Here is a 22622-nt window from a genome sequence, read left to right as displayed (position 1 = left end):
ACCGTTTGGACTTAGTCTCAAACGACATGGCCACACCGTTCAAGACTAAGTCCGAACGGTGTGGCGTGTCATTTGAGACTAAGTCCAAGCGGTGTGGCCACACCGTTCAAGTGGCAAAAAACAGACAAGTCTTTTTTTCCAAGTTCAAATCTCAACGACATGGCCACACCGTTTGGGACCTAGTCCAAGCGGTGTGGCCATGTCGCTTTTAGACTAACTTCAAAGCGGTGTGGCCACACCGTTCAAGTCAAAAAAACAGACAAATCGTTTTTCCAAATTCAAATCCCAAACGACATAGCCACATCGTTTTGGACACAGTCCAGACGGTGTGACCAGACCGTTTGGTGTGAAATACAAACGACCTAGCCGCGTCGTTTAATTACTACATGCATAATTATTACATGTATAATTACTACATGCATAATCACTGTACACATCAATAATTCCTACATGCATAATTATTACATGTACACATCAATAATTCCTACATGCATAATTATTACATGTATAATTACTACATGCATAATTACGTTTAATTTAGATTTACCTTATTCTTATTAAATGTATCATCATCCATTCCTCTATTTTCTTCACTTTGAACTTGTTCTACATTTTCTTCTTGAATGGGGTCACTTGGAACTTGTTATATATTTTCTTCTTGAATGGGGTCATGATGCATTACATTTTCTTCGTCATCTTCATGTTCTAAAATGGGGTTGGGCTCTTCCATTAGTGTTTAGTGTTAGGGTTTAAGGGTTTAAGGGTTTATGGTTTTTTATGGTGGAAAAGATGAGAATATAAGAGAAGGGCTGAAAAGGTTGCAACAAGTCAAATTCACTTTGGCTTGGGGTCTGCCCAACACAAAACAACTTTTGGGACCAATGGCACATTTGTAATAAGTGTTTTAATTTTTGGGGTCTGCCTAACACAATATGGGGTCCGGCAGTAACAAACACCAAAAAAATACTTGGCAAATGCACCACAATCAATCCTGGACATTCATTATATAAACTCATTAAATTTGTGATACAAAAAAAATAATATATCTTAGGTAAAAGACCAGTGCTCTGGACAACTGGTCATTGAATAAGCTTTGTTCCTTGGCTCTAAACTTATAACTAATTAGGTGTATCAAATTAAAGTAGTAAATCAAGAAGAAAAAAATCAGTGAAACATACGTCTTCTTGTGAATCAAAAGATCCCCTTCTGTGTCTCGGATAAGTAGTTCGGCCAAAACATGATAAATAGAGACTTACGAATAGAATATAAATTCGAGTTGTTCTCTACCAACAGGTGGGGTGCAATGACAATTTCCCAATAGATGTTCTTGTACGAGCAAAATTAGAACAAATTTCACAACACATGCTGGGAAAAAAATGTTTGAGAAAAAGCACCAAGCCAATAATAAAAAAATTTGCTTACACAATCGAACTGCCGACAACCCTACCTTTGTCTCTTTCCTTATCAGTTCATGATCAATACTCGAAGTTTGCCAAAGGAGTCCCTAAAGAAACAAAGAAGCAAATTAGGAGGGTAAAAAATCCTAATACATTGTTAAAAATCCTAGACTCTGCAACAAAATCGACATGGCATGAAGTGTATTAGTAACCACAGTAGGTCCTCTATAAGACAACTTTCTAACTCTTACAATGTGCAACAGGTTCAAGAAGCTACACTGCATAACACCACATTTAAAGTACATAGGCTTCAAGTAAAAACTTAAACTTCGAAATCTATAAACAATGCAACACATACTAAATTGAATATCCTTAAAAACTGCCTGTAACAGAAAACTTATATGCCAAGAAAAACTTTCCAGAGTTGTGTTTGTCACATTAGAATACAGATGCTTCACTTTTTGCTTTTTTCTTGTCTTGCTAATCCGCATAACTTGTATGGCATGTACAACACATCTTATTTTCATCTTATTGACTTTTTGATTTTTGGGTAGGGTATCCACTTATCTTTTGTGGTAAGCCTACCTTGGATGTAAAGAGTAGTTTCGGGACCAAAACTTAGTAAATTTGAATAACAGCCAACTGTGGCTGGACATTATATAATAGCCAAGTTCATCAAGTGACTTGATTCCCTCAATCATGGCTGAAAAATGAGTTGAATGGTGAAAATAATTAATGAAGGATGTCTACGAAGGTTGATGCCATTAACTATTTACCATGATCAAGACTTCATAACTTCCCAATGTAAACAATAACAAAGACTGTATCATGAATACAAAAAAAGAATCAAGTAACCATCATATTTCTACTTCTTATAGAAATCATCTTATTGATAAATGTTATCATAATAGAAGTAGAGTATTTTATAGAACTTATTGCAAAGTACACTCATGTACCTGACCCCACACCAAATGACCCATAAAAGAAAACAGAACCGAACGAAGATTAAACTAAGACAATAAACGCAAACGTTAACATAAAGAAGGGACTGCTATCATGTGAATAGGTGTAGAACAAACTCACGCTTCAATTATAGGTTTCAGAAATGGAGCTGCCTTCTCAATTCCTGTGATGTTTGCAAGGGACTGTACAAATGCTATTAGGATCATGAAAAAGAAGGTAAGGAAGAAGAATGCAACATCTATAATCAACCTCCGAATTGTAAGTGTAACAAAAGGAACTGCAAGGTTGTGTCAATATACATCTCGCGATTCTGGAGCCCATTCTATTAACCACATGGTGGGATCTCTCGGATTGTTAAGTTTGTGCGAAACAATGACACCCACCAGCTTTTGAAGGAAACAAATGTTGCTGGCATGATAGACTTAGGGTTGCTTATAATCCTTTCTCGCTCTGCCTCTATCTGCCATTGCCTTCGGTTGTGGGCTTCTGGGAGAAAGAACGAAAGTAAAAACGAAGGGTTTTCACCACAAATAATCTAATTTCACAATTAATAATCTAATTAATAGTACCCCATTAATTCCTAATCCACGTTAGATTTAATTACTTCATTAATTCTTTTCCACGTGTCTTGAGTTTTGACTCTCGATTTATACCCCCTCATATTGAATCCCAGCCGTTGGTCATAAAACTTCCCTCCCTTGTTATATTAGACTAGGTATAACCCGTGCCTTCAGCACTGTTGTCTTTAGGTTTCTTAAAAAAACAAAGTTAATATATATAATTACTCAATATAATTTGTTTAATGTTCACCAAAAAAAACATATATTCCTATAAGACATGTCAACTTTAACATGTGTAGTTGCAGTTTTTGACTTAATTGAATAATTTTTAATTATATTAATATGAGCTCTTATGGTCAACACAGTACATATTTTTATTTAGATACTTTAGTAGGATTTTTTTTTTAATAAAAAAAATATAGTTAATTGTTAATGATGTTATTATATCCAATTGATCTACATTTCTAGTGGCCATGTTTATTGGTATAGTTTTTTAAATCATGGAATATGTCTAGAAACTTGACAATGGTATATGTATTTTGCAAAATAGACCTCTTTAATTAAATATATTGCATACAAAGACACAATATATAGTTAAGGAACTACTTAATGATTACAATTTGCAAGCAATGCAACTTGTACAACTATGACTCCCACCAAATATCACCTTCAATAAACTTCATTAAAGATGTGTCTACTCTTTGTACAGATAAAAGTAAAAAACTTTGATGAAATAAAATACACAACAATACAATATTAACCAAATATGCATTAAGTTAAACCCATTGAAGGGTCAACCACCCATAAGGAGCTTCAATGATGATCTTTCAAAAAATGCCAACTTTTACTTATACTTCTAAATTCATTTTAGGAGGTTCATCAATTTCCACAATCCACTTGTATTCGATGGACTATAAGGTTGGTGGTACCTTGTTGTCAAGCCAATGCAAACACCTTATACTAATTTCTCTTGGGCATTCTTGATTGAGACGCGTTTGATGCAACTGGGTGAATACCCATTCCAATATATGCATTAGCTAGGTGTTGCAGTCCTGTGGAAAAGAGTAATGTTAGACTTTAGGATGCTAAATTTCTCATCTAGGATTATCGAAAAAAAGAGCAATTTAACATCATTTCGACTTTAAGCTCGATCAAGTCGACTCAAACTTAGTGAAATTTCCACTATTTGAAAGTACTTATAAAAACAGATCTAGCCATCAACTTAGTCAAATCTCAAAAAGTCTGCACTACAATAACTGTTTTTGGTTCCCAGTTGATTCGAAAATTGTATCGATTTCAAATACCATAAGAATTCTATAATTCATAGATTTTTTCCCGGCTTTCTTGAGAAGAGTCCTAGGGATTCTTATTGTATTGTGAAAAAGAGATGCATATGTGTACATTTAGTCCCAAATTAGGTATGGGGATTGTGAAAATCTATTTACGCTACCTTCTGAAAATTTTGGTTCTACATGACACCACTCATGAAACCATTTAATCCAACAATGGAGGATGAGTAACGACAACAACACAAAAATGAAATCCTTTCAACAAATTAGTTAGCATATACGATAAAAAAAATATTCATTCCATTTCAAAATCTATAAAGAAAAGAAAATGACCTTTATCTTGGAAACCACTATTGTGGAAGTCACAAACATACCTGTAAAAAAAAAGGAAAATAAAAAGTCTGACTTCAAATAGTGAAGAGTGACTACAATGAATACACACAAATCATTCCCAAACCAAAAACTGGTTTTATAGACATGTTGCCATTGCTAGCTTCTTATATCGCCCTGGTCCATATAATATTCTACTACTCAAAAACCCTAGCAAGAATCATTAACACCTACCATGCTAGCCACTACTTCTTCCATTTTAACAAATTCTAACTAAATCGGGGGTAAACTATTATGCTTATATGATGACCCTCAATGCAATTAAAATTGAAAATGTGTTGACAAAGAAAACAAAAGTACTTCCTACCATTTTCTTGGATACATGCTATATAAAAACAAAGTCAAAATATTTGCAATTAATTTAGGATCATAACCCTATTCATCAATAATAGGTTGGTGCTAACCTCGACCAGACACGGTATGTCAGCACTCAATGCATGAACACTTTGCGATTGTAATCTTAAGCACATACATAAACTATTATTCTTAAAGATGTGGACCTGAAAGTATAAGATTCAACAAAAGTTTAGAATGAACATCCACACAAAAAAAATGTTAAACCACAAAAACACGAAGTACAAAATTGGTCATATTATGAATAAACAAATTCATTCTTCAACCATATATGAACCGCATAAACAAACTAATATAAATGACACCCAAATGCCTCAACCCCACTAAGCTATATGTATATTAGAAAATAACATATTGAGATAAGGAACAGGAGTATTTCTATCCAATATTATAAGGTGAAAGGGAATGCCTGGTGCTCTAGGCTCCCCAAATTGTGTTTTTGATAACAATTTGCCTACGGAGACCAACCGGTTCAAACATGAAACAATGGCCACTACAATTATTAGGAGATGAGATCGAGTATCCCTTGTACAACAATAATCCTCTCTTATTATCTTCCTGCTCACCCCGTTTAAGCTATTATTGGTTTAAGGTTACCACCCCATGCTTTATGTTGCCCGCCTCCGCTTAGGTAGTATCGCTTGTATGTTTGCCAACCTTTTCAACTACCAACTTGCCTCTCATGAATACACAATTCAGTATGCAAACACGACCACTATATACTATGGCAACCTAAAGGGCATAGTTTTTTTAGTTCAAACCATACTATTTTGCAAACGGATATAATTAAGAAAATCGACCCATGTAGAAACAACACGACAAACCATGGAAAGTATAGTCTTAAGCATCTTTGGAAAAGAAAAATAAATATGAAACATAACAAAGTCTATGTAAGGATCAAACAACTGCCGGTTGCAAGACTTTGAGTCTACGTGTGACATAGTTTTTTTAGTTCAAACCATACTATTTTGCAAACAGATATAATTAAGAAAATCTGACCCATGTAGAAACAACACGACAAACCATGGAAAGTATAGTCTTAAGCATCTTTGGAAAAAGAAAAATAAATATGAAACATAACAAAGTCTATGTAAGGATCAAACAACTGCCGGTTGCAAGACTTTGAGTCTACGTGTGATTGGAACAATTAAAATTAGAAATAGGATGCCCATACCATTTCTATGGAATAAAATAAAACCTAGAAGCCTATGTTTTCTTACAATGCTTCTTGTCTCGTTTTAAGGCTCACTCAACCAACTTCTTGTGTTTTGTGTTCTTTTTCACGGCTCTTTCCTAAATATATGAAGTCAAAGCAATAAATTAAGGAGGAACATCTAAAATTAATGTCATCTTTCACTTTTGCTTTTTTTCCAAATCTTTTGGTAAAGTAAAGGCTATATAGTATGTAATTTTTTCATGAGTAGTATACCTTGTTTAGAAAAAACCAAAGTTTAGAAAAATACTAAAAAAAAAAAAAAAAAAAAAAACATAATTAAGAAACCGTAACTTAAAATGAGCAAGTATGACACTTCACCCCAAAGAAATCTGAGATCCATGAGAACTGATGAAGTGGGATAAGATGTGCTTCAACTCAAATAAAGTACAGTAAGAAACGAAAGTATATAGTCCAATTCATGCCAACGAAACATTAAAAATCTACCGAGTTTAGTCCTTTCAAAAAGAAAAAATAAAAGAAACAGAAAATTAGTGGTTTAGTAACTATGCAAGGGCTTGTAACGTGTGTTTTGAATTTATTATCCTTGATAATGCTACTTTTCAAGCTAACACTATAAACTCATTCCCAATTCATATTGTCTTCTACTCAGTCACCTACACCATCAACATTCATAACTACTCTGAAAATTAGCATGTACTAATTTTTTTAGCTAGATCAAATAATTGCTTATGGATAGTGATGTAAAATAAGTCGTCACTATCACTATTTGAACAATGATGATAAAGATATTCTTAATAGATAAATTCAAACATGCACGGTCTAATAAAATTTCATGTGATGTAAGCGAGATACCTCGACAAACGATAGGAACAAAATCGCAAACTACATATTCAAAATTGACATGGCAAAACAATACAACAAAAACTCTATTTAATATCAAACCTGGGTGGATATAAATTATTTGCCATGGAGAGAATACCAGCACCAATATGTTTCAACTCGGGTTTTATCTCATCTTCAAATTTCTAACCATATATTGATTCGCCACCACGACTTGTACCAGTAGGATCTCCACCTTGCACAACAAAATCCTCAATAATGCGGTGGAATTTGACATTGTCGTAATAACCTCTTGAGATAGCTCAATGAAGTTTCTACAAGTTCTTGGAGCATGTTTGTAGTACAACTTCGATAGTGAATGGACCCATGGAAGTTTCTAGTGTGACCTCGGTGGTCCACCTTCTACACATGTTGACTGTACTCAATCCCAACGTGTTAAGATCCAATCCACAAATGCATGGTTCTCGCCAGAGTATAAGTTGACCAACAATGGATGACCTCTTTAAGCTTATCAATAGTTTCTACACAATGTAGCACTTGTACTAAAATAAATAGCATAATACGACAAAAAATGGAAAAAAATACAATTAGTAAAGTACACACTTTTATATAAAAAAAAAGAGAGAATTGGTTAGAGTAGTTAGTTAGGCAACTAAATTGATGCAATTTCATCGGAGTCGTTGCTTGAAAAATTGTCCATATGTAATATTTTAGAAAGACATGTAATAAAAGGATGAATCATAGTCCAGATTGCACAAAGTCTGTATAAATAATTGAAGATCAATTTCATCAAATAGATACTAATCAAAGCAAAGGAAGGACTCAAAGACACCATAGTGCTAACCCACAATGATTGCAAATCAAGAAGAGAGAAAGCACAAGTGTTAGTATTCAACACAAACTAATTAGCCCATCTCTCATTTCTCTCTACCTTACTCTTTCTTTCCTTAAGTTTCTAGTTCCAACCAAACCTCAGTAAAAGGCCACTGATTTCTTGTGTTTTTTCTACCAATTTTGTTCATAATTAAACATACATTTATGTCTCTTTTACTTCTTGTCGTTCTTATCTCTCCCCTGTCTAGCTATTTAGGTAACTTCTCTTAACATATTTCTTTCTCACGTAGTGCTACATCAAATTATGGCAGAGTGGAAGAAAAAATATTTGGCATTCGGCCCACAAACCACAAAAATAATAAAAATCACATGAATCACAACCAATACGCACCCCAAAAAAATATATTAAAATGTCGGCCCAAAAGTTATGTGCAATGTAGGAACAAAAATACCCAAATCTATCTGTACACCAGGTTCCCAAGAAAATCGTGTGCAAACATAAAATCTTATGTTTCTTCCAGAACATCACTACGCATACCAAAAGCAATGGATAGAGGTGACAAATTGCCACAGTGATTTAATCTTCGATGTACAATCCAAGGACTTCCCTGATGTAACTCTCCTTTCCTCCATTAGAACTGAAATTGTTCGGTAAAGGGAATAATGAAATTCCTACTTAATTGGAACAACAAAAAAATATAGAAAGGACCAATCATGGAAAGCGTGTACACGAAAAACACATTTTTTCACATTTATAGTTATGTACTATCTTGAAACTTATTAGAATTTAGAAGGAGCTATGTACCAAAGAAATTCTGAAATTTGGACGAAAATAAAACAAAATCACAATAATTATATCAAATCCCATAATATTGAACTACTTAAATTTAGGGAATACTTTTCATGAATTGTACCTTTTGAAGACCTTTCATGAGGTGGTTACAGCAAGTAACTTTTTGGAAATCATGAACAGATGGAATATCTCACTAAACATGAGAGTGATTGTGTAGAGGCTTATATTTATAGTGGGAGAGTTAAGAGACTCCATTAGAGGCGTTTTCGGTTTTCAAGTCAATAAATAATAAGTTAATAGAGATTAGAGAGGGAGTTACGACAAAGAGAGTTTAATTGCCCAAGAAGTTCGCGGGTCTTTAAAATTGGGCGTCGGGGTTTCTTTTCTAAAATACATGTTTTACTCTTATCCAAGCCCAAGCCCAAGCCATTCATCTCACTTGAATCCTCCATCATATCTTAGGCCTAAATCCTAATACAATCTTGGCCACCCATTTTTGGAGAAGGCAGTGGGAGAGATGAACAATTTTGGGGCTTTAAACTTGACCTCACCAACTGACCATAGTAATTAGATGGAGAGCATTGAGGGTTCAAAATATATTGTTTGAGGGAAAACTTTTAGATTTCAAAAGCAATTCAATTCATCCACCCAAAAAATTCCATTGTATTATGGTGGAAATGGACGCGTTCAAAATTTCTTAAATGGTGTAGAAATTTAAATATAACTATTAATATAGCTGTATTTTTTTAGTAATTGATTAACTTTTTTTAATACAATCCTTAAAAGCACTTAATAAATGTCATTAATACTTTTAAATGGCATTGAATAGGAGTTTCAAAATGTTCTAGATCGTACATCTGCCCCAATCTAACTCAGATCCCCACGCGATCCCGATCTCTCTTTGTCTTGCCATTGTATTTTATTATAATAGATGTCCCATGTCTCTTTCTGTCTCATCAGCTTCCTTATATGTATCTTCTGACCCATGTTTCCTTCATTCAAAACCCTTCTAGTATCTTTCCCCAGTTCACTGCCTTACAAATCCTTTTCAGCAATCTCATACCCATACAAACCAGTTTCTCTTTATTAATATTGATTTATTATAGTATGTATGAAAAAAGAGAATGCAAAATTCGACTAAATATCGCAAATTTTTACAATTCCTACATCATGATTGTTTCATACTAAATGGAGAGAAATACATGAACGGTCACCAAAATCGTGTCTAATGTTTATTAGTAAAATGAGAATGGAAATAATAGTGTCCAATGTAAAATGTAGAACGAATTTATGTATCCAATGAGCGTCATGTAATTAAGCGGTCATGTTTGCTAAGGACAGTCTTGCCACTGCCGTGGTGAACATATTTTCGTGAGGTTAAAATTTTCAAATCTATCTGAATGCTTTTTTTTTTTTTTTTTGAAATAAATAAGTTAGGGTTAGGCAGACCCCCACCTATATTAATCAAACTCGCTCATACATTTTTCCCATTGCATCATCCTCTACTAGTATATGGAGCTCTCTACTTAGAGGATTACCATGATGCACGCAACTAGTACAATTAGAGATGCTTAAACCTACTAGCAAGTCAGTAGATTTATTGCACTCTTTGTATACATGAGAAACAGAACAAAAAACAAAATTGGTTGCCAGCTCTTGGATATGAGTAACAATGTTCAGACAATACCAAGGTATTTCAACAACTCTCTTAATTATTTGAGTCGCCCAGAGAGAGTCTGACTCGATTTCCACTTCTTGAACCTCTAATGCACGACATCTTATCATACCTATTTCGATAGCTTTGAGTTCTTGAAAAATGACCAATTGCATCCCCCAGAGCCTGTGAAAGCTTCAATCACTGCGCCATTACTATCTCTGATCAACCCTCCATGCCCTGTTCCTAGTGGTGTTAAAGCCCTATCAGTATTCAATTTTATCCTTGGTTCTGCCAGAGTATGCCATCTACACCACTTCCTTTCTAAAGGCTTAAACTGAATTTGGATGCATATTCTCTGACAGAGTACTCGACTCTCAGTTGTATTTGGCATTGCATTGACTTGAAGTTGGATATAGGTCCTCATCTCCCTCATAATTCTCCCCAAGACCACTGGTGCAGGCTTTGAGTAGCTCTTGAACCTTATAGCATTCCTCTCTTTCCATATCGCATCCACTGCAGCACAAATAAAAGCTTTATATACCTCACCGATCGTTGCTTTTCTTTTACAGATCTTCAATAGCGAAGACCACTCCCTATTTGACGATCTTGTGTCCGACATAATGCCCAAAGCTGCTTTGATTCCTTCAATGATTACTCGTAAATATCCACATTCAAAAAAGAGATGATTGGAGTTTTCCTGGCTTTGGTCACATAGACAACAAGCAGAGTGATTCAGAATTTTCTTTTGGACTAGTTGATCCTGCGTGGGCAAGCTGTTCGAGAACAGCTGCCAACAAGTAAAGGAGTGTCTCGGGATCACTAGTTTGCCCCAGACCAATCTCTGCCATCGAACTGTCGGTCTTGCTAGAGCCAAAACTCTATATGTACTGCTGGCTGTGAATCTACCACTAGGATGCGGCACCCAAATGACTCTATCCTCCAACAAATGAGAGTTGATATGAATACTCAATATGGCTTCCTTTAGATTGTTGCTTTGTATATCGCCCACTATACTGTTCCAGCTTCCATCCCCAATCAAGGCTTACCTTAGCATCCAAAGGCAAGTGTAACTCTGCTACTGCTTGAACATTATGTATCAATGGACTAAGTGGACACCAAATATCATGTCATGGAAGAGTGGACTCACCATTTGCAATACTGTAGAGAACAAACTGCTGTACTTCTTTTCTACTCTTGAGGATACTTCTCCATGCCCAAGCACAGTCACTTGGAACCTCCATAGTCCAAAAGAACTTATGTTGGATCAGATTGCTCCAAACCCACTTAACCCACACACTTTCTTCCATAGCCGATATCCTGTACACTAGGCCGCAGTATGCCCCTTTGTTCCACAATCCCATATTCATGATACCCAACCCACCTTCTTCCTTTATCTTGCATAAGGTGGAGAAACTAGCTTGATGATAGCATTGTTTGAGTTCAACTCCGCTCCATAAAAACCGAGCACACACTTTTTCTATTTGCTCAATCACTGTCTTTGGTATAATGATGATTCTGTACCAATATATGGGCATAACAGTGAGAACGGATAAAATAAGTTGAAGTCTTCCTGCGTGTGACAACATTCTAGCTTTCCAATCCTTAATCTTGGCTTTAACCCTATCCACCAGTGGTTGGCACTCTTTGATCCCAAGTCTACCTGCAAAGAGAGGCAAACCCAAGTATCTGATCGGGGGTCTAACCAACTCAACTTCCAAGATTGTTGCCAGCACTTGAGCCTCATAAACACTAATGGAGTCTGTCATCCGAGTAGTCTTCTGTTTATTAATCTGCAGCCCAGTTGCTTGCCCAAACACTGCACCTCTATATATTCTTTTAGGTTTCTGATAGACTCCGCTTCCCCTCGACAAAAGAACAAGACATCGTCTGCAAATGCAAGATGGGACAGTCTGGTTTTTTTGCATTTGGAATGGTACTTGATCTGCCTTGCTTCTAGTTTCTCTTTCACAATACTTTCAAGTATTTCCATGACAAGCACAAGCAGGTATAAAGATATTGGATCCCCCTGCCTCAATCCTCTTTTTCCCTGGAAAAAGCCCTCTGGGGCCCCATTTACTAATACGAAGAAAGCAGGAGAGCTTATACACAATTTTATCCACTTCCTAAGTTTCTTTGGAAAACCAAATATCTCCATCATGAACTCTATAGTCTCCCAGTTGACCATATCATATGCCTTCCTAATATCAAGCTTCACTGAACACGTAGGAGTTCCATGTTTTCATTCATACCCTCTCAATAACTCATGTGATAAGAGTATATTGTCTTGAATGTATCTATCTGGTATGAATGCAGATTGATTTAGATGAACTAGATCATTGATGCATATCTTAAGCCTGTTGGTGATAACCTTTGTAACACACTTATAAATAGTGTTGCACAATGATATAGGTCTGAAATCTTCCACCTTAGTAGGGTTTTCAACTTTTGGAATGAAACAAAGAAAAGTTGAATTTACCGCCCTTGGAAGCTTGTTACTGCTGAAAAAATTCTTTACTGCTCTAGTGAAATCTTTCCCCATTGTTTCTCAGCTGTCCTTAAAGAAAAAAGGATTGAAACCGTCAGTCCCAAGCACTTTATTATCATCCATATCAAAAAGCGTTACTTTGACCTCTTCATCGGTGATCTCTGCCTCCAGATTTCTTGCCATAGGTGATAAGCACCCAAAAGTGTATTATGAAACCCTATTGAGACATATAAATTTGGTTAATTATGTATTTAATAATCATGAAATAAATATGTTTTCATACTTTTGCAGGTATTCGCAGTAAATATGGGAATATGGATTAAACCTGCGATAAAGCACGGGGAACCGTATATATGAATTCTTCCAAATCCGCACAGAAACATCAAACTTCCGAAGCTCCTACTTCTTGAACCAGGACTCGAATGCGACAAGTGAGCTGCTCAGACAATCAGGGCGATGAACTCTACGCATAGGTGGAAAGTTGTAAAATTGCCCAAAGATCGAACCGCCACTGGACTGCACATGGACCCACTATGCGGGCCCGTAAGTTGGATGGGTCATCAATCATGGAGCATGTCAAGACAAAAATGACAAATTATTGGTGCAAAATTGACACCTTGCATGTAATTAATTAGATTATGTGTTAATAGTGAAAAAAAAGGCAAGGTGTCACTTTGTTTTAATGTGGTGGATAAAAATGAAGTAAATGTGGTTTGATGTTTCACGTGGGAGGAAATGAGATTTCTCTCAAATGGAAAAGAAAACAAAAAAAAGGGGACACTCCATTTACTCCCTTGACTTATTTTTCTTACCTTGTATTATTTTAGTTCCTTAGTCTTAGATTTTTATTTAGTTTTTATTTTGGTAAGAAAAAACTTATAATAGTTTTAATGGAGGAAACTTTGGTTTTCTTCTAGTGGAAAATAAATCAAAAGCAAGTGAGTTTAGATAGTTAGTTTTCTTCTTCTCTCTCTCTCTCTCTTTTTGTTACATTCTACACTTGTAATCCTTTTGGTTTGATGTTTCACGTGGGAGAAAATGAGATTTCTCTCAAATGGAGAAGAAAATAAAACAAGGGGGGGACACTCCATTTATTCCCTTGACTTCTTTTTCTTACCTTGTATTATTTTAGTTCCTTAGTCTTAGATTTTTATTTAGTTTTTATTTTGGTAAGAAAAAGTTTGTAATAGTTTTAATGGAGGAAACTTTGGTTTTCTTCTAGTGGAAAATAAATAAAAAGCAAGTGAGTTTAGATAGTTAGTTTTCTTCTTCTGTCTCTCTCTCTCTCTCTCTTTGTTACATTCTACACTTGTAATCATTTATCCCAAGGATCATGAGCTAACTTCCCTTTTGGGGAGTTAATAAAACTCATGTGAGAGAAAATATAATCTTTGTTGTTTGGTTTGGTAAGTTGTCTAGGAAGAACAACTAGACCTACATCATATCCCAAAATAATAGTTGGTGTAGTGTCTAGTTAGGGATCAAAGTGATGAGCTTAGAGATAAGTCATTGCCTTGGTTCCACATGCTAGCATGTATGAGCTTAGAGATGAGCCATACATGTTAGGGACCAAGTTTTCTTTTATTAGGACTTGTCTATGAGTTCTAGGAAGAATAAAATGAACTTATTAAAATCAAACAACAAAAGTTATCTTCACATGAGGAGGATTAACTCTCCACCTTTGCTTTTAGTAAAATTGTATTGTGTATTAGTTGCCTGATTTTTGTAACTTAATGTTTTTAATTTTTTGTAGTAAAGAAACCAAGTATTTATCATTAATATAATCATATTTAAACTTACTCACTAGTTCCCTAAAGAGTAAAACAACCAAGTTGTAGTTTGTCCTAAGATTTAGGTTGGTTCGAATCTTTACTCCAAACTATATGAACACGAAGATCGTGAGTAAGGAAAATCTTTGAATTCGCACTTTCGCATAAGAAGCGATTTAATTCTCTAACGTAAAAAAGGTGAATATCAATAGGTTCCGAGATGCCATTCCTTATCTTCAGGTTTAGGAAGAACTCTGCATCACTCACTGACATTGCATTTGTACCTGGAAGTTGGGTATAATACTCTACTATTGTCTTCGCTACTTCATTCTGCCCTTTGAAAGTGAGTCCATGTTCATTTGCCAGAGCCTATATACCTCTTCATGATACCTTTTCCTTTATACAGCTGAAAAAGTATTTCGTACACTTATCCCCATCCTTCGTCCACATGCCTTCGCTCTTTTGTGCCATGTCCATAGCTTCAGCTCTCGCTAAAATGTTGTATCTATCCATGCAGAACCTTTCTCGATCCCCCAATAATATTGTATTCCATGGACTACTCTGAAGTAAACTTTGTGCATCATGCAGTTCTTGCTTAGCAGCTTCCACTCTTTCGTAAAGGTAGGAGAAGTTTGCTCTAGCCCATGGTTTGGCCTTCTGTTTCAGCCTCTTTAGTTTCTCAACCAAAACATACATGGGATTGTTATAGATGGTCGTTTTCCACACTTCTTCCAAAATGCATTTAAACTCGCCTTGTAAGGCCCAGTAATTACAAAACCTAAACGGGGGAGCTTTCCTCGTATAGTCACTTCAGCTCAAGAGCATTGGAGAGTGATCAGATATGTCGTAAGGTAGGAACTCAACAAAGGAATAAGGATAGGCAGTGTACCATGCTTTATTCACTAAACATCTATCAATCCTTGACATAATGCTTCCGATGCTCACTGATTTATTCCACCAAGTGAAAAATAAGCCAATGACGTTTATATCAGACAATCTCTGTATTCTGCAAGCAGAGGCTAAAATTATACGCTTCTCTAGGATGCATAGGGTCACCTCCTACTCTCTCATTTGATTCATAAAATTTTATTAAAATCCCCTGCCACGCACCATGGGCCCTTAACAGTTCTACTTAGTCTGATAAGGTCAACCCACAAACCCAATCTCTCTTTGGCACTGTTACTTGCATACACCACTGTTAGACAAAAGACTTCATTACTCGGCATAAACTTCACCTTGTAGTGGATAAACTGATCTGACTCCTTCAGTTTTTGAACATACACCACTCGCGGCTCCCAACATACCCATATTATGCCAGTTGGACTCTAAGCATAGTTATCAACGCTTTTCCATTGAGGACAACAAATATTTCTAATGGAATCACTCTTATGCTCTTTAACCTTCATTTCCAACAACCCAAAAATACTAATCTTCTTATCTACTCGAACCTTATTAATCTCCGCAGCTTTGTGAAGGTCATTTGTACCTCTCACGTTCCACACACTTATTGACGCTATTATCGATTAATATTTCTTATTTTTTGAGCCCTTAGGCCTACCCCTACTCCTCTTCCCATGCTTGTTCTTTTTACTATTGCCTAAATTTTGTTTTTTACTTTGTTTTTCGTTGCTTGCCATCTCCTTATCTCCCCTGCTTTCTAATTCCTGAGCAATAGGGATCTCCTTTTGTTGTCTAGGGGTATCCATAATAGCCAATATCCCTTCTGTTCTGTCACTGAAATATGGAGTCTCCTCCACAGACACAGCATCATCAGATGAATCCCCTTCCCTGATTTCTTCTGGTAAGCTATCAAACCCAAACTGCGCCTCCTCGAATTCGGACAACAAAATTGGTACTGCTGACAAAGTACCACGCTCCACAGCTTCTGCATAAGACACTAGCGATAAATCCGCTGCTTCAAAACTTTCATCCCCTTCAACCTGCTCCCCTTCTACCTCAAGTGGTTAGTTACTAACCACTAGAGTACCATCCCTTCCTCCCACTTCAATCCTAGGACTGCTATCCATAGATCCCCTATTCTCCTCCTGCCCTATGCTTGTTTGAGTTGGGATTTCCATATCAATTCTCAGCTCAGGATTATCGCCATCCAGATTCGCTATTTCCTCATCTCTGGTTTCGTTATTACCGGATTTCGTTTTTATTATTACTTCATCTCTTTGCCAATACTCTTCTCCTCCGGAACCCGGATATTTCTCGATCGATCCGCGGTAGTTGTAGGTGTCTGTGTATTCCTTAAAACTCTGTAGCATTTGTATGTGAGATGGCCAAATGCCTTGTAGCTGTCGCACTTCTTAGGAACCCATAAATATTCCACCCTAACAGTTCTGACATCGCCTTTGTCTATTTCTATCTCAAAAACCTTTGGTAGCTCTGAGGATATCTCTATTTCAACACATACTCTAGCAAACGCAATCCTTCGTCTTGATGTAATGACCTCATCCATGAGCAGAGGTTTTCCCAAACTACTATCCACCACACCTAAACCCTCCTCCGACCATAATTCTTTTGGAACATCGAAGAGGTTGACCCATATCAAAATACCTTTGATTGTTTTCCGCCTTTCGCTCCACATCCTGAGACCATGGCGTAACTATAAAACAGTTTCAAACTATGTACACAGGACCTGCCTCCATGACAAACAATTTGTCCTCCGCATTTGTGAACTTAAAATAAAACAGATCTGAGTCTACTATCATATCAAAGTCCCATTTGAGTCTCCATTTCTTTGTCAGATATTGTTTCACATACGGGAAATACATACGTTGTTCCAGAAAAAAAACCCACTAGATAGTTTTCCCACATACTAACTCCATTTTCAATGATTTCCTTTGGGATAATGTTAACACTATTAATAATCTATGGACTGTGTTTTTTCAAAAGGTTAAAGGTGACAGCTTTGCCTTTGTTGAACAGCGAACTCCAAGAGTTGCAATGATTTGTTGCGGCCTCACAAGCTTCTACTCGAACAACTGGTGGTTTCGTTTCAACGGAGCTTTGTCCTCTTTCTCTATCATTAATGAGAGGCGGAAAATCTTGGGCATTTGTTAGAGAAGAATTCATGTTTGCTTCCACTATAAACTCACATTGTTAACAATGGAGGATTTTACCAATAGTGAGAAAGAAACATAAAAGTTTGTAGATAGGAAGCTTTTGCCTAATCGTTTTTACTATTCTAGGAAAGAAAAGGAGCACTAGATCAACCCTAAGCAACTTATGTTATTTCAAAACCCATCGCCCCTAAAAGGGTCCCCATGAAAGAAAAAAGAAGGGGTTTACCGTAGTTAAAGTTTTTATAATTATAGGAATGTTGGTATAATTATCTCCATAGCTTCAAGATAATTCTCGCAAAAAATCAGGGCCTTGGCTACTCAACATGTTATATTTGGGACCTTGATGATGTTTGTTTCAATCAAGCTATCATTGGGCTAATCAAATTGAAAAACTTTAAGAAATGCTAAAAAGTACCCCAAAATTATTTTGCATTCCTACTTATAGACTTTTTTTTTTTTTTTTTTTTTTTTTTTTTCCGATCAAGATCGGGATCCTATCATTACATCACATTAAACTGAAAACAAATTAATTACATAGTTAAAGACCCAACAAGGGCGAGGTCTAAATGAAGCATACTTAAGAGCCTATTGTCCTAAATCATGGGCCTCCCAATTGTCTTTCCTAGCAACCCAAAAAAAAAACCTTATAGTGATAATTAACAGTACAAAACATAAACAAAAGCTTGATCTTCTATAGGAAATCAATTCTATTCCAGTCACCTTGAGTTTTGTCCATCTGCAACTGCTTCATTAGGTTCTTGTTGTCTCCAAGCACCACCACTTGCGCTAGCTACAATCTATCCAAGAATACTCCTGCAATCTCTGCTCCAACCATTTCTGCCTGCTAAGGATCATCAGCTCTAAACTTTTTGTACATTGCTCCAAGAACTTGTCCTTCATTATCTTTACAAACCGCTGCTTATGCTCCTCTCTTTGTGATCCTATCATATGCCCCATCAAAATAGATCTTCATACTAGTTATCTTATCACTATTTGCAATCAAGTTACTAAAACAAATATCATCACATTGCAAATGAATCTTTTGTGCATTGATTTCCTTTGTCTTGTGAGCTTCTACATTGATGCAAGTTTGCCTCATAGTCTTGTGATAAATATTAGGGTTAGCGACCCCCCCCCCTAATTTCCCCATCTAGGTGAGGGTGGGGTGGGGGTAATGCTAGTTAACCCTAAATATTATAAGATTTTGTACTCTCACATTCAAACCGAAGTTTATTTATGCTATTCTATATTTCATACAATAACCACAAACTATAATAACCTACAAATTGAGTTTGTTCATTATCCTTATCTCTACACCATTTAATTATCTCAGCTATCCATTCTCTAATATCCCGTATAGCAAAGTTTTCCTGCCCCAGGCCTAATATTGACCCAAACCATAAAGCTTTTACATTCTCACAGTCCATGAAAAGATGTTCCGCTGTCTCCACTTGCTTGAAACAAAAAATTGTCATAGTGAAATTACAAATTCACAACATTTTATGACACAACAAAAGTTTTCGAATCCAAAGTTAGTAGGAGACAGAGGTCAGACCGTGAAAGTGAATAGTTGTGTGTGTTTCGAAATTAGTTGTTTTTTAGTGGAGTTACTAGTTAGGTCAAATGCTGGGTCAAACAGTCAATGTGTAACTATTTTAGTAAAATAGTCATAAATAGTTCTCCACACATATACACCTTCTTTAGAAAAAATCATTTGTGACCGTTTCGAAAATGCACGTCACTAAAAACTTTTTAAAACAGTTACAAAAACCCTTTTCTATCATTTGTAACCATTTTGAACAAAACAGTCACAAATAACATTTTAAAACAGTCACAAAAAGTCTTTTTTCTACTAGTGACAGTTGTATAGCCGCATCCGTCTTCAATTTCCAAATCCCTTCTATAGTCTTGAAATTTGTTTTAGAACCTTCTCCTGTTTCAGATTTCTTTGTCAACATCTCATAAGTTGTTTTCACTGTTAGTTTACCCTTGATGCTATCTCTCCAGATAATTTTATCTTTTGTCTCATCCTTCAACTCTTCTATTAAAATGGTGTCAACAATAACATTAGGGAACTAACAATTCCCCTAATCTATTTTGGTTCCAGCTAGGATTCTCAAGTAAAATAACATGATCAACTCTAACACTATCAAGCATTGATGGGTTCAAAACAGGGAATAAATAATTTTTCAGAAGTACAGGTTTATTTTGAAAGGTAACCCAAGGAGTTGTAAGTAGAGAAATATTTTTTCTATCCCCCACTTTCCAAGATAAACCTTCCTTTACACCCTCCATAGCCTTTTTCACTCCTTGCCAAAAGTACGAACAAGGATATTTATCTTTCTTTGTCGTCAAGTCCTCCATACCGTCCCATTTATAAATACTTTTAAAAGTTCTTACCCACTCCGATGTATTATCTCTTATCAGCTTCCAACAATGCTTCCCCAACATAGCTAAATTCATCTCTCTTGCTTTTCTGAACCCAAGTCCTCCTGTAGCTTTAGACTTACACAATTTATTCCAGCTCATGGTATGTACTGCTTTTGAAGTCTCAATTTCATGCCACCAAAAATCTCTATTAATCTTGTTTGTCTTGTCTGTTACTCTAACTGGAAGTAAATAGGTTTCCATAGTATAAATTGGCGTCGATTGCCCCACTGCTTTCGCTAAAACCGTTCTAACTGCTTGTGACAAAACCTTAGACTTCCAACCCGCTATCTTCTTCTGTAGGCTATCCAGTAAATAATCAAAGCTTTCACTCCTTTTTTTTATAATCACCACAGGAACACCCAAGTATTTCTCTCTTTCATTAAACTTCCTTATCCCCCAAATTTTCATAAGCATTTTTTGATGCCTATGATGTACATTATTACTAAAATAAGCGTTTGATTTAAAATAACTTATCTTCTGACCTGTAGCCTGGCAGTACTCCTCCAAAACTTTACTCATCTTATCTGCTTCATTCAAAGTTGCTTTGCTAAACAAAATTAAGTCATCAGCATATAGTAAATGATTTATTGGTGGTGACCCCCTTCTTACTTTGATCCCACTGACATCTTTGTTCACCTCCGCTTGATATATTAACCTTGATAGAGCTTCTGAGACAAGTATGAACAGATAGGGGGATAGAGGATTGACGACACTTTTTTGGGTGATTTAGCATTTTAAGCCCATTATTAATTGAATAATTTTGCGATTGGTCACCAATTGATCGTTTACATGTGTTTGGGCTAAAATTGACAATTGACTGTATTGACTTTGCATTGACCGTAATTTCATCGTTGGTCTTAAAAACAATTTTTGTATAATAACTAAAACACCCTTGCACGCGTCTATTGCGTGAATTTTTAAGGTGAGCAAATAATGATCAAATCTTAGATTTGATCCAACGGCCTAAATTAAACATTAAAAGAAATGAAAATGAAACATGGCCTAAACATCAACAAACAAATTACTATCCATTTTTTCAATGATTCAAGTTAAAAATATGATGAAGTAGTAGCCCATCAATCACTGCCATCACAAGTTCTATTAGTACAAAACAAATAAATTATAGAGTACAAATTAAAAAAAATCATACATAGATATGAAATGATGTGAACTAATTTAACATTTGGATACTTAAACTGATGCGAACAATAAAGAGCCTAAAGTACCCAAAACCAATTGAGATCGATTTGATTGGAAGATAATAGTAACACAACAAATAAGGCAATTGAAACAAAATCAAACAAAGATTTTTATACAAATTCTAATATTTCATTCATCAATTCAAAATAAACTTACATCACCACTATTGCCTCACTTCATCAGTACCACCCTAACATAACAAAATTAAACTTTTGACCAAACCGTAAAACTAACGTCATAAGAGTTAGTGAATTTGGTAACCGCCTTGGTGCCTAAAAAAACGACATGCTTGGTCAATCCACCAGGAATAATGAGACGACCAACAGTCTGAATCTCCCGAGAAGTGATGGTGGGTTTCTTGTTGTAACGAGCGCTTCTCAAATATGTCGTTGGTGAAACCATTCATGATACTCATGGTCTTGCTGGAGAAACCAATATCAGGGTGGACCTGTTTGAGAACCCTAAATATGTAGATTTTGTACGGCTCCACATTTTTCTTTGACCTTTTCTTATTTTTATCGGCTGATGTGACTACACCGGCTTTCTTCAGGAGCTTATTTAAGTTTGGTTATGGGTTACGTTTGATCGGTAGACAGTTAAACCGATGATTAGTGATTTATTATTATTTTTTTTTGTTTGATTTATGGATTTGGTTCATCCATTTATTCATTATGAAATCGGTTCCAACGTAGTGTTAAGATTTTTGAATGGGAGCGATTATGACACGTGTTACAAATAAACGGGCGGGACCAATAGTCATAGTGGTTGTTGATTTGAAAATAGCATTAATCTCTGCCCATTGATTTGAATCACGTTTAGTACACGTGCAATGGTAAATGTGTCAATTTGTAAAATATGGATGGATCACCGCCAATATTGGCCCAAATGCAAATAAACGATCAATTGGTAACCAAACACAAATTATCCAATTAATAATTGGTCCAAAACCTAAATAACCCCACTTTTTTGTTGGAAAAAGGCACTTCTTTGGAAATTTGGAAATCAAGAAAAAAAAAGGACCTATGCCCAAGAAAATATGGCGTATTCAGAGAATTGGTTATGAATAACTGAACTCATGAAATAAGAATTCAATAATACACTGCTTCAGTGCCTCATTATTCAATTCCATCTCATTTTAAGCTAAAAACAAGTGATTCCAAAACTAAAAAGTGATATACACTCACTTTATAGTTTTAGAGTCATAGACTCAATAGTCCCTTAAATTGGTAATGGAAGCTAGTGTGCGTACTTGCACAGTTGCACACGTACTCTGTGTTAAAGCGTGATTTTCGGCATTTGTACTTGCACATTATACTCTCTAATCAAAAGAGATAAATTTACTAAAAGCTAACCAAACTGGTTCACCAAATTCGAGTCTGAGCCCCAGCCCCCATTAACTTTTGACTCCAAAAA

At 35.8% G+C, this 22622-nt stretch overlaps 1 protein-coding gene and 1 long non-coding RNA gene across 2 annotated transcripts; both read right to left on the bottom strand.

Annotated features, from left to right (window-relative positions):
• Window positions 1–3576: 3576 nt before the first annotated feature.
• LOC147486696 (uncharacterized) lies at window positions 3577–7256 on the bottom strand. The gene is made up of 4 exons (XR_015202100.1): window positions 7073–7256; window positions 5004–5099; window positions 4543–4583; window positions 3577–3972 (listed from the first exon to the last, which is right to left on the bottom strand). It is a non-coding gene; the product is annotated as an uncharacterized LOC147486696 (long non-coding RNA).
• Window positions 7257–10384: 3128 nt separating this feature from the next.
• On the bottom strand, window positions 10385–12439 carry LOC147486695 (uncharacterized). Its single transcript, XM_086573820.1, has 4 exons — window positions 12192–12439; window positions 11402–12141; window positions 11301–11332; window positions 10385–11041 (listed from the first exon to the last, which is right to left on the bottom strand). The coding sequence occupies exons 1-4, from the start codon at window positions 12437–12439 to the stop codon at window positions 10385–10387; spliced, it is 1677 nt and encodes a 558-aa protein (XP_086429946.1).
• Between the last annotated feature and the right edge of the window lie 10183 nt (window positions 12440–22622).

This window comes from Coptis chinensis, chromosome 7 (genome assembly GCF_015680905.1).
Source record: "Coptis chinensis isolate HL-2020 chromosome 7, ASM1568090v1, whole genome shotgun sequence".
Taxonomy (NCBI): Eukaryota; Viridiplantae; Streptophyta; class Magnoliopsida; order Ranunculales; family Ranunculaceae; genus Coptis; species Coptis chinensis.
Note: the sequence above shows the minus strand (reverse complement) of the source record. Positions and strands in the feature narration are given on the sequence as shown.

Coding starts and splice junctions, on each gene's coding strand:
- LOC147486695 (XM_086573820.1), bottom strand. CDS start 12,439: ATGGTCAACTGGGAGACTATAGAGTTCATGATGGAGATATTTGGTTTT. Junction 12,142..12,191: donor CTAGAAGCAAGGCAGATCAA/GTACCATTCCAA, acceptor TTGCATTTGCAG/ACGATGTCTTGTTCTTTTGT. Junction 11,042..11,300: donor ACTTGCCTTTGGATGCTAAG/GTAAGCCTTGAT, acceptor ACTTGTTGGCAG/CTGTTCTCGAACAGCTTGCC.